Source organism: Triturus cristatus, chromosome 11, assembly GCF_964204655.1.
Source record: "Triturus cristatus chromosome 11, aTriCri1.1, whole genome shotgun sequence".
Lineage (NCBI taxonomy): Eukaryota > Metazoa > Chordata > Amphibia > Caudata > Salamandridae > Triturus > Triturus cristatus.
The window spans coordinates 1,044,330,729-1,044,346,601 of record NC_140594.1 but is presented as its reverse complement, the minus strand read 5'-3'; the positions used below and the strand labels follow the sequence as shown (position 1 = coordinate 1,044,346,601).

The following is a 15,873-nucleotide window of genomic DNA, read 5'->3' as shown; positions in this document are numbered from 1 at the left end:
TGTGTTGGTTTCCAAGAGGGATCGGAATAAGACGGATAGCTGCCAGAGGTGTGCAATGGAACATGCGGATGTTATCCACCTAGCGTGGAATTGCCCAGCTGTTATAACTTTCTAGAAGGGGGTCTTTGGGCATCTTGTGTGAATGGTTGAGTCCGAACTAACGCCCTCGCCCCTACTGGCACTGCTGGGGTTTGTCCTTCCTCTCCGAGTTGGCATGAGGCGATTTACTGCAATTGCGCTGCTGCTTGCTAAGCGGCAGGTATCTTTGTATGGGATGGATCGTCCCCACTGTTGGGGCGGGCCTGGTTGAAGGACTTGATGTACTGTGACACAAACGGCGATGTTTATGCATCCCAGCTTTCCCCTACCTCCCGACCCAAAACATACGGAAGCCACTTCATTCATACCTACTGATCCATCCAGAACATACTGATTGATGCCACACCCAAATTTGCTAATGTTTGGGATTACGGCTAGCCTATTGTGATGTAATGTGTGCTACGAATTACTGTGTATAAACCTGCATTGCAATGTTAATTGTCATTTTATTAATTTCACTTTTTCATTTCATTGGTTTCATGTATGCCATAATCATATTGCTCATTGTTAAGCTCAGCTATATGTTGGTCTATGGACACATTAATAGCACTGTGTGTATTGTGACTGCTGTCTCTTGCTTTGAAAACTTTCAATAAAAACAAATAAAACAAATAAACTAGAACATTAGGATTTTCTAGTAGTCTGAGCAACTTTATTAGGGCCAACTGTGCAACATCTACGCCAAGTCCAACCACTATTTATGAAGGAAGACTATCATGCCAAGCACACTTATCGGAGTTAACACAGAACTAAGAAAACAACAGCACACAGGTCGGATCTGTCTTCAGAGAAGTCTCCAATGAGAAGGTAACCTTTCCCTAAATGTATATTGACAGAGGTTAAATGCAAGGATATTATTTTTTCCACTCTTATTAAATATCTATATGCTGCCTCTGGCTGAGTTACCACAGAGGTACAAATTAGATTTCCAAATGTATGCCAATTATACCGAAATGGTGGTACAACAGGACAGAGGATCAAAAAACATAACTGTCTGCTCAACATTTAGACGAGGATGCGGCCAAGTATGCTTTCTCTAAATGGTCCTAAAACAGAGGCACTATTAGTTGTTGGCTCTACTTTTATGGTGGTACTTTTTAAGTGGCCACACGAAAAGTGGTAGCCACCATTACATCTTAATCAGTTAAGCACATGATCATATGGCTAGATCATAAAGTCTATAGTAATCCGCAAATTACGAAAGTGGTTACATTTGATAATACCACATCCGTCTGTTGCACTGTACCATCATTTATTCTACTGATCCTTCCCCCTACCCACACTACCAGAGCTCCCCTCTGCCTTCCTTTCCCCAGTCTCTGCCACACTAGTGTAATTTCTCCTTTTGGTCTCTCCTTTCACACTTACCCCGGCTCATGCTCCATCACAGCTCCCCTAGGCCACGTTGCCCTACTTGTCCCCCGCCTGGTGCTTCTTCCGTGTGGTTTTACCTGTCTGCCATTATTTTCTTTTATGGTCTTGCCCTCCTAACCCATCCCAGTCAATGCTCCATCAAAGATTCTCGGTGCCTCGTTTCACCACTATCCCTACCAGATACTTCTGTACCAACGGGACTTCAGTTAACATTTTGGTCACCATTCCATCTTCCTCCAATCCAGCCACTTAAGATTCCATGGGCCTTTTGGGGCTGGGCTGTCGGGTTCAAGTGAGGAAGACCCCAGGCCTGACATCTCAATGATTCCTTTTCAACATATAAGCATTACACATCTTACAAAACCTACCTCTAGGAACTACTGCTTCCTTCCCATTCACCAATAAATCCCCATCAGTAGTCATGTGAACACTTTTTGAAAGCAGTCTATCCACTAGTCCACCCTCTCCCCATAATATTTTAAGAAAAAAACAGTCACCTAACCTGTGCATAATTTAGCTTTGGGTAGACGTCCAACACATCGCCAGAATTGGTTTGATAACCTGTTTTGCTGAGAGAACCCCTAACCTCTAAAATGGAGTAACTCTACTCTTCCACAACCTACCACTAGTGGGTGAAGCTCCCTATTGAATACTGTACACATGGCATGTTAGCTGCACCTCCAGAGTTGGACATCTCCTTGATTGGATATAATATACTACTCGCTGGTTGCTTAAGAGTACTTCCAGCGTTACTCCTCGGTGTTCACTTATAGAATTTCCCAGAATGCTTTAACAGAGCTTATTCTAAATAGCCACCTGCAGGGGTTTGGCTCTCTTTTTCTATTGCTATTGGCTTGACTCTATATTACGTGGTAGACCCTACAGATTCATACCATTAAGTAACCACAAGCGAGCCTGCATTTATTCTCACAAACAGAATACAAATTTTCGAAATATCTACTTGATGTCATAAGTGAAGAATTTCTCAAAGCATATGAGAGAACAGAATGAGTGATGAAGATCTCTGAAGAGAGAATGCACCCCATTACTGTTTGAAAATGCAAACATACCATTCATATTGCACAAACACAATGTATCTCAAAATCAACCCATCAAGTTAAATCTTACTTGTGGGGAATTAAGGGTTGCTGGAACAACTGATGTCACAAGCAAACAAATGTGAAGGAAAACAATCTTTTTTATTTTTTTTATGTGTACTTTTTTGCCAACTTAAACAGGTGTTAATTACTATACAAGATTTGTGTATGTAGAATTTTAGAGGAACAGCGCTCAGTATGCGAAATGTGTAAAGCAGAGAAAGAAAATTAATATATATTAGTCTTAAATCGGGCTCATAATCATGTGTTTAGCACTACCTGCTTTGAAGAGGATGCCATTCTTGCTACTATACAGTTGTCACTGAACTGTGGTCTTAACTATGGTTCATCTAAGCCATGAATGATAAAAGCAGGCCTAAAAGAACCAAATCTATGTCGCGCTGGACAGCCCTAGACAGTGCTAAGGTAGGAAAACTGTATCAAACCACCAATGAAGGTTATGTCACAGGTGGCCTTCCATTTTTCAATATGGTTGTCCTTAAATTCTAACAGAGAAGCTACCTTTCAAAATAGTGTAACATCTGCACAAAACTGCGTTTCAAGCATGGATGAATAAAACAAGGACAATTTATTAAAAAGCACCTAATGAACTTTTTGATGCAGGTGTTACCTCTGCTTCACAGCAAATCTTCTACAGAATTTACTATGCGTGCTGAGAACTTTCTTGGGTAAAGCAAGCCGCCAATCTGTAGCACATAATCAGATGTCAAATTGAGTTCAAATTTAAAGCATCTTGCCTGTGCCCCAAACCTTCTTTGCCTGACCCATGGGGATTAGTTCCCCTAACTGAGTTTTAACAGTAATCAAGGTTCTCTTTAAAATCTATCTAATGTGTGTTTAATGTCAGGCAGTTAAAAGACAAACATTGTGTGAACATGTAATGGGGAGACATACAGGTATGTTCGACCGTGGAGCCTGCAATGTTACCGTGTGGACTAACAGAACAAGTAGTGACTTAAACTGCAGTGTTAAAGGATTAATACAATAATCTCTCATTATAAAACTATAAAATGTAATGTGCATTCATTATTACATAAATTGATGCCTCTCCTGTGAGCACAAATGCTCCTAGTATCAAAATTATTGGCTACCTCAAACACAATTTAACTATCTTCATGCTTTTGTCAATTAGATTCTATCTCACTCCACAAATGTAATCCCTAGAGAGCCTAAAGGGCCTTATCTGGTCGTCATGTGGACAGCTTATGTTACTTCTGCCCAACACCGGTTAGCTACACTCAAACATGCAATATTAGGAGAAGAGTAAGCTGAAAAAAACATTTAAGTAACTAATTTGTATCTTTAGCCACAAAGTAGTGTGTGCATTTAACTGCAACCTACTTTACACTTACCCCTTTGTCTCCCCGTGCCTTTGAATTGAATTTCACAGTCTTTAATCGGGCTCGTTCTTTCTTCTCAACCCTGAAACAAATACTAAGTTAGACTTGTGGCAAAGAATTTTGTGTATTTCGGGGTACTACTTTGGTACTCGAGAGTCACTAACAATCAAGCTTTTATTAAAGGAAACAGAAAATGGGTGGAATAACTTTGAACACTATGTAGCTTAACATGCAAGACAAGAAAACTGTAGACATTGAATGGATTGTTTACATTAACATTTCTCTGAAAACGATGATAAAACCATTAAAATCTAATGTAACCATTGACAATGTTGTTACCATAACGTCTTCTTTGATACTAATGACCAGTGTGAAAGACTTCCATATGGTGAGTTTTGCTGACCAAGGTAGATAATTACCATTTCAGAAACAAGAATACAGACACTCATTTGAAGGAGAGTGGTGTATTGTGGAATATATTGGATAACACTCAAACTCCAGTATTTTTTACTGAGCTAGGTTATGACTCAAGAGACCTTCCACAATGAACAAAGACCAGACATTCTAAATGGTTCCTATTGTGGCTGAAGAGACATTCCAAAATAAACGAACACCAATCACGCTAACATGCCTATGTTGTTACTAAAGAGACCTTCCTTAATAAAGCTCAGCGACTTTAACTGTTCCATATTGTTGACACCAACCTTGCATTTTCTGTTTATGTTCCCTGTATTTATTTATTCGTATGTCCATTTTTCATTCATAAATGTGTGCATCATTTAGTCATAACTACACATATTTATCATATGTTTGTGTTAATGTAGGGGGACAGTGCCCCAATAGTTCAAACATATCTATTAGTGTGAATCTACAAAAGAATTTGTATGCGGAGCCTAAGTTTTACACCATTAATCACGAGGTTTAGCCTTTTTCACGATAACCAGAGATAGTGATTTATGCCTGATGACGACAAATCTTAAGCTGTCCATGAAAGCTTTGTGTGAGCTGTGTATTGGAAAGATCCTAACTGAAGGACACAGACCCAGAACCAGGCGTTATATACATATTCTCAGCTTTGAACACCATCACAGAACGGACTACAACCTTCCCAAAGCACAGTAGCTGACTGAAAACATCTTTGTTATAGACCCATGGTATGCATTTCGGAGGCCACCAAACAAAACTTAAATGATAAGAAGGCTTACCTAGGGGCTAGAAAGAGAGAGACTTCATCATAAATTGGGTTTAAACATTCAATGCTTTGATTTAAAGACCACCATCAACAATTTTGCAATTAATTTCAATATATTTGTTAGAAATGGGTATCTAGTTGGAAGCGGCTGGCGCCGAGGTCCAAATAGGGATCCTTTTTCCTAAGTCAGAGAAAGGGGCTACACCCTTTGACAACCCCTGCTCAACCCTGTGGTAACGTAGCACGAGCAGACAGGCCTATCTCAGAGGCAGTGTGTGAAGCATTTATGACCATACACAATAACGCAGGAAGGATGCTACAAACAGACACCACAAGTAGTTATAGAAAAATAGTTATCTTTATATAGACTGAACACGGGGTTTAAAAGCACTCAAGAAACCACAATGCACATAATTACAGATACACTTCAAAAGCAATCAAGGCATTCAAAAAGTGTGTGGAACGATCTTAGTTCGAGGCTGGGGTCCACGCGACCCAGTGATGCACAATGTATCTGAGATTTAAAGGGGGCACGGCACGCAGCCTCACAAGGAAGCCGCGGTGATGACAGGCAGACTCGCAGCGGCCACAGCTCCCGGCTGTAACGGTCCGCAGCGTGCACTCACAATAATCCTGGGGCGGGGCGTAAGGCAGGCACCCAGCAGCACACACAGGTGATAACAAGATCCTCGAAGTAGTGACTAGTGCGGGCACTCAGCTGCACAGCTCCTCAGGTGCAGCGGCCCACACTAGCGATGGCGACGATTCTCGTAGGACGGCAAATGAGGGCACCCAGCGGCACAGCTCCTCAGCTGCAGCGGCCCACAATAGCGATTGCGATGAACCTCGTAGGATGGCAAATACGGGCACTCAGCGGCACAGCTCCTCAGTTACAGCAGCCCACAATAGCGATTGCGATGATTCTGGTAGGACGGCAAATGCGGGCACTCAGCAGCAACAGCTCCTCAGCTGCAGCGGCCCACAATAGCGATAACAATGACTTTGGTAATATAGGCAAATGCGGGCTCTCAGCGGCAACAGCTCCTCAGCTGCAGCGGCCCACACTAGCGATACGATGACTTTCAGCCCGCGTTCCCCACAGTAGAACCAGAGGCTCTGGAATTCTCAACAGAGGACTCACCTGCGAGTAGAATTCCCCTCAAATAGGAATCCGGGCGGGTGATGGGTTAAGTCTAATGTCCCTGAGACTTCAGCAGGAGGCAAGCTCAAATCAGGCCCTTGGGAAGTTGCTTCAGCAAGATGGATGAAAGTTTCAAAGTCCTTTCCCTCCAGTTACACTGACAGAAGTTCGTCTTGACATCCAGAAGTAACACACCATGTAGGGGTTTTAGCACAGATCTTTATACCCCAAAAGTCTTTGTTCTCAAAAAGTCACAAATCACTGAACCCAGCCAGAACCAGTTTGGTGTCGCCCTGGAGCACTTTGTTTACAAGGCTGCATCCTGCCTTTCAGGAAGAGGGGGTCTGCTATCAGACGCACAGTGGGAGGTGGAGCCATCATTCACCTTGCCAGGCACAGCCCTGCTCAGATCAAAGGGTCACCCCTCCCCATACTCCAACTGCAGATTGCTCTGTTCAATCCAGGTCGGGCTCAGCCTGCCCAGTCCCTCCAAAACCAGACAGCCAAAACACATAACAGCAGAGCACACTGGAAGGTTTAGGCAAGAAAATACCCACTTTCTAAAAGTGGATTTTCAACCACAGAATATGGAAATAATCTTCACTACCAGATGCACTTTAATATTCTGAGGTCAGGCATACTAAATTCGGCTTTCCTATCAGGTTCCTTGGGTCAATTAGGATTATAGAAGGTAATGCAGTTAATTTACCATAGGAGCATTCGCACTGGGGCACTGAATGGTAGTGGCACAGCCCAGAGCATCTAACACCAGCAAACACAGAGGAGACAAAAGCGAAAAATGGAAGGGAGACCCACGCCAATGGTGCCAGGTCTAACAATATTGTTTTAACAGTTTGTTTTAATACCACTATGCTTATTTACATAATAACATTATTCATATAATCTGCACTACATTATAAATTTTTTTTATTATAAATCCTTGTAATATATATAGTGTGGATTTCTTGTGAGTGTTCACCAGAAGGAAAAGAGGCTTCAGAACGCACTAATGTACATAATCCTGCAGTCCTACAGGGCTGATCGTTACCCTTTAAGTTATTCATGGAAGGTTGTGTATTTCAGTCTGCCCGGTTTCCAAGACTCGGGTTGGAAAGTTGGCTAAGGCTGCGCTTTCCAGATGGTCTTGGATATTTAAAACTGGGCCATATTTACTGGTAAGCCTGCAGAAAAATATTAACGATACCTTCCACACAAACTCCAGTCCCTCCAAATAGCACATGTTGTGACTAAAGAGCCCCCCCTCACGAACTCTAGTCTGGCGTTGCTTGTGCATTGGTCTGGTGGAGACCTGGCGCGGCTGATCCTTTTGAAGCAGAACCAAGACTGATTTGCCTATCGAAGGTCTCGCTCTAGAGTGGCATAGTGGGCAAAAGAACATGGACTGGATAGTGGCCCGAGTAATCGTCAGCAGCTGAAAGCTATTCAAGCATTACATCCATCACATGTGGTACATGTGTGTTGCTTACAGAGGGCTGCATCTGAATGCAGAGATCATATAGTGTGAAGAGGAGGGTGGTATGGTTGACTGGGGGAAATACTACTAAGAAACCACGTCTTATCAAAGCTCCACCATCCGCCATCGTTCTCTTTACCTCGTCCAGAAATCAAGTGAACGTTGATTTCATATTCTGTGCTGGAGGGAGCCTGTCTGAGAAGAGTTGGGAATGTTAGTGCTCTCTCTTATAAATGTTTGCCTAGAAACATGACAGATAATTTGGTCAGCATTGAATTTTTTTTTTTATTTGATATGTAATATTAAAATACTGATCTTTTAAAACAAACCATGTACTCATGCAATGGCTTTCAAGATCGTACTAAACAGATCCCTCTTGTATGAAATACAATCACTGTGATAAATGTGCCTTAAATTTGTGAAGTGATTCAAATTTAACTGCATGTCAAGGCTGCATCATTTCCACCCCCACATGGACGGGATGGCAGCCAAGTCATGCATTTCTATTCTGGGAAGGGCAGAAAAGGGAATAAGTACTATCCTAACAATATAGACCATAGGTCGGATTCAAATATGTTTTTGCATCCAAGCTCACTCCGGACAAAGACCAGCCATATGTACATCAAACTCAGTCAAGCTCCAATAGGAATTGCCAAGCATGTACTGCCAGGCCAGGTTGTCCCTCTAAACAGAAACACACTCAACCGCACACCAGTTTCTGCCTTTCTAGCTCCAGCTTCAATCCAATGGCACGGTAGCACACTGGTGCAGGACCCAAACTGGTTTGCATATAGCTGTTCTAAAGTGGGACAGTGGGTTAAAAAAAACAATGTAGAAATACATTATCGAGTATTTACCAGTGGCTGCGATTAATTCAAGCATTCCACGCACCACTGTTTGTTTCTCTAAATGAGATTCTGTAAGTGCAACAGGTGTGTCCAGGTGAGGGTCCCATGGTCACTAGGACAAAGGACTAAAGCAGCACCACACAAATGAACCCCAATTAGGACAAAAGCAGTCTGGAGGGTGTTTGTGTTCCCATCTAGAGGAAGCCTGGCAGTTTGGGCAGGCTGTTCTCCCTTTGGAGCAATACTTAGTTTGATTTGCATGACTGGTCTCGGTCTGGAGTGGAATAGCAGACAACAATTCGATGAACTGTAATGGACTAAGTAATGACCATTGGCTGACACTAAGTGAAGCATTATCTATAGGAAGTGCTAAATTTAAACTAGAATCCACAGGTGGAACTATCCTGCTGTTAGATTTTGTTCTCCAGTATTTAGAAATTCCTCAAGAAAGCAGAGGATGCTTGTTTGTGGGCCAACTTTAAGTCAGGGCACTGATCTCTGGCTTGTAGACACCAAGTAATTTTCTGTTAGAGAAAGTGGGAGGAGCCGATGTGATACCATGATACTGGTAGGCAGGACAACACAACCAGTGAGAACTTATACATGCATGTGGGCAGGTGTAGTCTAAGGTTCCTCCACATCACTCCTAAGCAGCTGAAAAGGACAAACACCGATGGTTCAGCAGAGGACAAGAGGACTGTCGGCTGAAGTTCAGTGAGAAGAGATGATAGAAAAAAAGAAGATTTCAGCTCTTCTGATGACTGCGCCTCTCCTCTCGAGCCGCCTTGGCCTTTGGCATGCCTATGCCCAACAGCACTAACCATATGGATGTTCATAGGGAGGGACCAAGGATGGAAAACTTGTGGATGCGTCCGGCTCTAAAGCATGAGGGTGATTTCCATTAGAAAGGTTCCAATTAGAAAAGGAACTAAACAAAGCTCTGCTCTTCAGGCGCCTTTTGAAGATCACGTTTGCCAATTATTAGTCAGTCTATTATCAGTACTAGGATTAACAAAACCTGTATGGTATATACCAAAAGAAAAAGAAAACCAATTATACACATCCAATAATCGACCCAGTCTGAGGTGAAAGATCCAGGTGAGTAAAATATAACAAATATAAGTTGGGAGAACAATAAAGAACTTAAGAAATAGATAGTGATTAAAAAACATAAGGTACCCCATGTCCCCTCAGAATTAGCATTCAGAGTGAAATCCCCTTAAATTTCACTTTACACTTTGGCTTGAAATCATTTATCAAATAATTTCTATTAAGCCTTGTGCTGCATGGATCCAACAAATTACCCAGAACATATTAAGAATATTATTTTTGAAATAGAATGCCTGGCAGGCTGTTTGCAAAAGTAATCGTGCTACACTGGTGATGATAATAATTCTCACCTAATAATTTCTCAGATTTATAAAAAAGTAACAACGTGATCCCCCATGAGGCTTTGTTACGGTTTTCAAAATTTAGGAAAGATTATTTTCTTTCAAGCTGCTCGTGCTGTGAAAAAGGGGTCTTGCTTACCTCCGCTTGCTTGGAATAACTCCTATCTCCTCACTTTCTCCATCCGGCATCACCTGCCGAGCCTGCCACCATTCATCGTCAGAAGCATTGACAACATGCAGGATATCGCCAAAATTAAAGTTCAAGCCTTGGCTGGGCAGGCCACTGTCTTTAGTCTTGTCATAGTCAAAAAGTGCTCTGAAATCCAAAAAACAATACCGTTACCATTCACTTACATGAAAAATCCAAAGGTCATTTAATGTTATAAGAAACAGCAACGAAGAAAGGTAATGAAATATAGAGAGTGTGTTTACATTCCATGAACATCGTTTTTCATGGAGTAATGTTACAAATAGTTTATTTGAAACATGTCTGCCCAACAAATATTCTCGTGTTTCTGTCTATATTAGGACATCTACCGTTAGTGGATGGAGCTTTCTAATCAGTGCTCAGTTTATGCGGATACTGGACGGTGGTGGGCACAGGCACTCGTTGGAGGGGAGTTCGTTTTCATCATCATACTTTGAAGAAAGTCAAATTCAGAAAAGAGAGAAAAAAAGGAGCTATGGAAATATTAAAACAGGGACAAGTGGGAGAAAGCAGAAAAGAAAAAAGAACCTTCAAGAGAGATAAAAAGACAGAAGGTGTAGGGTGAATGACGAAAGAAGAATAAGGTAGTTTTGAAACTAGGGAGCCCTGGAATTGGCCGCCCCCAGCATTTGGCAGCACTAGGTTCCTAAGAAAACTTTCAGTCCGGGGCACTTTTAAAATATATATAAATTAAACACTTGTTCTAATAGCATTAAAACCCTCATGCTTCTGGCTAATATGGTCATGTAATGCCTCTGTCTCGTTATAGGTTCTCTCCTACAGCTCGGACAGAGTACCCTTACCGGTTGGTTTACCCGTTAGCAGTGGGCTAAAATACTACAGCAAAAGCCAAGAGAACTCTGTTACGATGTATTCTCCTTGCTTTTGGTTACCGGAAACTTTACATAGAGTGTAAAATAAGGTCTACCCTTTTCTCCTTTGACTGACAGCAACACAAATACAGAATTATCAATCTTGACTTGGGCGAGGAGTCAATGACAAAATAAGGTAGTATTATAATTTAAGGCCTGGGACAAAAAAGGGGAAGCAAAGCAAGAACTAAAGAAGAAATGTCCTACCCGACCTGTATTACTTCGGCCCGGGCAGCAGGTGGCTCAAAACTGGTCAGGTATAATAATTAAAGTCCACCTAGTATAATTCTCATGTTGTTCTTTATTTATTTTTCATTTAGATGTTCATTTCTTTTACCATTTCTTTGCTATAGTATTTTGACCAAAGAAATTAATATCTTAATGAAAATTAAAAATAAATAAAGAACAACATGAGAATTATACAAGGTGGACTTGAATTCTACCTCACCAGTCGTGAGCTAACTGCAGCCCAGGCAGAAGCAATACAGGTCGGGTAGGACATTTCTTCTATAGTTCTTGGGCGAGGAGTCATACAGATAAGAGCGACATTTGCAATTCAACAGGTTCCACTTAAAAACATTTCCATGGCTTGTTTGTGAAGATTATTTGGTTTACTCTTTTCGTAACGCGAAACAAAGATACTAAATGTCAGAATCCATCTTCTGCATTTCAGTAAGAAGTACACAAATGGGAAATGTTAGGACGGGCAGATTTGCCCTCATTCTCTTTCACCCTGGCTATGTCACGTCGGGGTCCACAGAGGACGACAGTTGAGGGGGGATGATCTCTGTATGGACTTGTTGCATCCGTGGACAGCTCCATTTACAATGAAATGACGGAGGTGCTAAATGGGACCGGGTGACGTGGTTGAGGGGCCAGCAACAAGCCCAGAGTGGGCGGCCAGCAAGCTTACATGCAATAACTTCGGGAAAGTAATGGAACAAATGTTGTAAACATTGCTCTGACCTAAGCTATAAATAGTGAAAGTTGAGGAGGTGCATAAGGGTGAGCAGCAGGTGCTCACACTTTGCCTTCTATGTTGTAGCAGGAGACTATGGAGCTGCTGGAGAAGACAATAACTCTCCACGCTGTACAGAATCAACACAAATGGAGTCTGTCACAAATGGCGAAGCATGAACAAATTGTACTCTTGTCTGTAACAATGAGGAAGCAGTGCTTAATTTGAGCCGGTGGCTGCTGCAGGCAGGGCCCACTGTCACTCATTTTTGGGGACCGGCACTTATTTTTCTTCTTCATTAGATTTTGTGCAAGACAGAAAAACATAAGGTGGAAATAATAAGGAAAAAGAACATAAAATAAAAAGATACCAAGCCAGGGAGTGTCTGGTGTTGGATGAAAGTGGACAGAGGTGGAATCAGGAATACGCAGCCTTAGTATTTTACACCTCTGACATTTGATAGCACGGGTTGCGCGCTTCTGAGTAAATCTTTGGGCCCCGTCCTTTACTCTTTTACAAATTAAGCACTACGAGAAACCCACAAAGCTCATTATTAAATAATATTTTATTTTAGTGAGTGCAGTACAATATTTTAACTCTTAAGACTAAGTCTGGGGGGTCCTGAAAATCATTTTCTACCACATTGAAAAGAACATTTGCAGGTACGCTAGTTAGGAGGGATTGCTTCAGTAGGAATTTGGTGTTTAAAAAAAATATAGAACTGGCAAATGAGACCGCTTTTATCAGTTCAAATACTATTTCACCACCCTCTCTGGGCTGCACATTGGATAAAGATGTATCTTAAAATATTTTCTCTCATGTAGCCTTTTTATTTATATTACAGAGAATATGTGCGCTGCATGCTGTGAAATAACCTTTTTTGTACTTGATAATGCTGAACTTCAGACTGTACCCAATAATGAAAGACTTGTGTGCCAGCGTAACAGCCTGTTACCTTCGCCGTTAACTCTGGTTCGTTGCCATGGGAACGTCCGGGATACATCTGTGCACAATTAATATTTTAGCACTCCTTCATTAGGTAAGGGGCACTGTCAGAGTCAGTGGAAACACGACACAAAGGAAGCGCAGCCTGTTCACAACTGCTGTACAATGCTTCCACTTAACTTGCCCTGTGAGAGCATCATGTCGGGGGCCGCCCTGGTGAAAACGTGCACACTGATACAGATGTGTACAGAGAATGCAGTGTGAAGGGTACTTCGGCGACTTCATATGCCTGTGGTTCCAGGTCACTCTTCCCTTCCACACCGCACTGCCCGGGCTACATGTCTGAGGGGGTATCCCATCCGGCTGGTAGATGGCAGCCTAGGACTGGAGTCTGGTTTCAGTCACTGCGAGGCCAACCAGTACCTCAATAAAGCTGTTTATTCTGTAGTGTTGTTGTGCACAAGAACCGAGAAAGGCTGTTCTCGGTCCTTGTACTCTCTTTCACATGCCTGCCAGCGAAGTGAGGGAGGTGGGAAGGAGCGACTATTCCATGTACAGCACATGCACTTCTGTTGGAACAGCATGCTGTCGGAACGCTGCGCTGCCACTTTACGCACACTTCTCGGGTTGTCTTCTTCATAAGAGCAGGGCAGTAGAGAGGCCCGGATTCCTTGGTGATCGCATTTCGTTTTATCTCTCCATCTAGAGAGCTCCCTTCCCTACCCCTGCTTCACTGCGACTCAGGAAGGAGTTCACACCGAATCAGGGTTCCGAATATTGCCACCATTCAAACTCCCGCCGGTTTACTTCCCTCGAATCATTTTCACAGATGAAAAACCTGCTGGCGTTTGTGTAGGGAAAACGGCACCACCTGGATTCTGGCGCCTGTGAACGAGGGGCAGCACAGGGTCTGTTGTCAAGAGATGCAGCGCATTAAAAACGCGGCTTGTGCATGCTGCACCCCGTGGCAACTCCCCAAGTATTCATGTGCATTGAATTCCACATAGGGTGACTCCGCAATTGCCCAGCAGTGCTGTGTAACTCCAGCAGAAAGGGGGCAGTAAACTCCTCACCTGACGTAGAGGGAGCGCTTCTGGCTGGTGCGCAGAGACCCCGAGCCCGAGCTGAGGCTGCTGTTCATCATCTGCTCCCGGAGATCATGGATCTTGGCTTCGAAGCGGCTGTATTCTGAAAGAGAGAACACGGGGATGAAATGCGTGCCAGAACGGACAGTGCCCCTTCAGACCCCTTCTCTTCACGCCCTGGCGGGGACTCGGGCGGCCAGCACCAGAAGGAAATGCTGTGCACCGCACGTCTATAACTCCCTGAAAGCACCACCAGATATATCATCGCTTTATGCTGCTCTCGGTAAAATATTACAAAAAATGCGGAAGTACACTTATATTACATTCACATGTACCACTACCATGCATTTGATCAGTTACACTGTCAATCAGAATATGTACCGTCATTATACAAAAAATCTTCACGCTATAGAGAGCTACATTAAGTTTGCACAAATGTACATCAACAAGAAGAAGAAAAACATACAAAGCGATGGGGGAGCCCGAGGGGCTTTGAGTTCTGGGAAGTGCATCTTTCAGTGTTATCGATTCTGTACATTAGGTATTTAAGGGCTGATGGATTCAATGCAGCTGATCTTCCAGCACTTATCCTGAAAGCATTCCTTAGAAACACATACAAGTACTTTCCTATTGTCATGTATATCCATCATTTAATAGCAGGCTGCACCAACACACAGACTAATTTGGCTGGTATTTACTATTCTCTGCAAGTTTCTTTGGGTTACAAATTCGTGTTGTGCAACAACTTGTATGACAAACACATCGTGGTGCGAAAACGTCGTCTTAACCATGCAGAGCGAAGCTAATGCAAATGGAGTGAAATTGCAAAGTGCTCATTAAAAAAAAAAAAAACCTTGCCTCACTAACATACGTACGTCAAGAGCCTGCCCGGGTAAACTTCCTCTTCAGTTGGCCTCCTTGAAGCAGTCGTCAGCCCCGTTAAACAGAGAGAAAAGCTCTTTGCCGCCGAGTGCGCTCTCCCGCTGTCCGCGCGACACAAATAAAACACCGCGCTTCAGTCACGAGCCAACGACGGGGCTCCGGAGCGTCGGTGCCCACAGCAACGCGCCGACAGAGGGCGCTCGCCGGCCTCTCTCCTCAACACTTTCTCGCTCTCCGCCAAATCCACGGCAATGTTAGAATCTAAATACATTTACCACCTGCTGCTGTATCTTTTAAGGCACCGAATTTAAATAATAGACACACTTTCCCACCTAAATTCACAGTTATCGTGCACACCCACGCAAAGCATCAAAAAGAAAAAAGTGTTAGGGTGATAGTAATAAGGTCAGGGTTAATGTTGGTACTATAGCTGGGACGGTTTTTAGTGATTTTCCTACCTATAAATTCACAGTTACCGGACGCACCCACGCAAAGCATCTAAAAGAAAAACGAGTTAGGGTAATAATAATAAGGCCAGGGTTAATGTTAGTAATATAGATGGAACGGTTATTATCGCTTTTTTATTTTTTCCTTGCTTTCAATTCGGCAGAATACTATATAATTATATATTTGCTGGTCTGTGGTGCAAAAACTTTCTGATCAAGGAACATGAACTACCTGTTCTAAAATTCGCTATATTTCAAAAGCACAATTGATAATTGGGCCGTATCTAATGCACTTTGCAGGGTATTCAGCTGCCCGGCAGACATTTAGGGAAAGGGTTTATTCATACCCCTGCCCTGTTGCCCACCAAGCCCCCTCTTTCTTTATATTTGGTAAAATCAGGGCGGCCTTGCGCAGGTGCTCATTTCCAGGGACGTCTTTCTAAGGACCTTGGTACATGTTCTGCACCACTTGCCAGTAGGCTAGCGTCTTGCACAAAATA

General features: G+C 42.9%; 1 protein-coding gene across 16 annotated transcripts in view; it reads right to left on the bottom strand.

The window, feature by feature from the left end:
- The window catches only part of DLG1 (discs large MAGUK scaffold protein 1), a 1,320,486-nt gene that overhangs the window by 192,121 nt on the left and 1,112,492 nt on the right, over nucleotides 1–15,873 (bottom strand). For all 16 annotated transcript variants that reach the window (XM_085635286.1, XM_085635289.1, XM_085635299.1 and 13 more), the window contains 3 exons: nucleotides 14,034–14,148; nucleotides 10,117–10,293; nucleotides 3,944–4,013 (listed from right to left, as the gene is read on the bottom strand). In XM_085635286.1, the coding sequence (XP_085491412.1) occupies nucleotides 3,944–4,013; nucleotides 10,117–10,293; nucleotides 14,034–14,148 (362 nt within the window). The remainder of the gene's footprint in view (nucleotides 1–3,943; nucleotides 4,014–10,116; nucleotides 10,294–14,033; nucleotides 14,149–15,873) is intronic.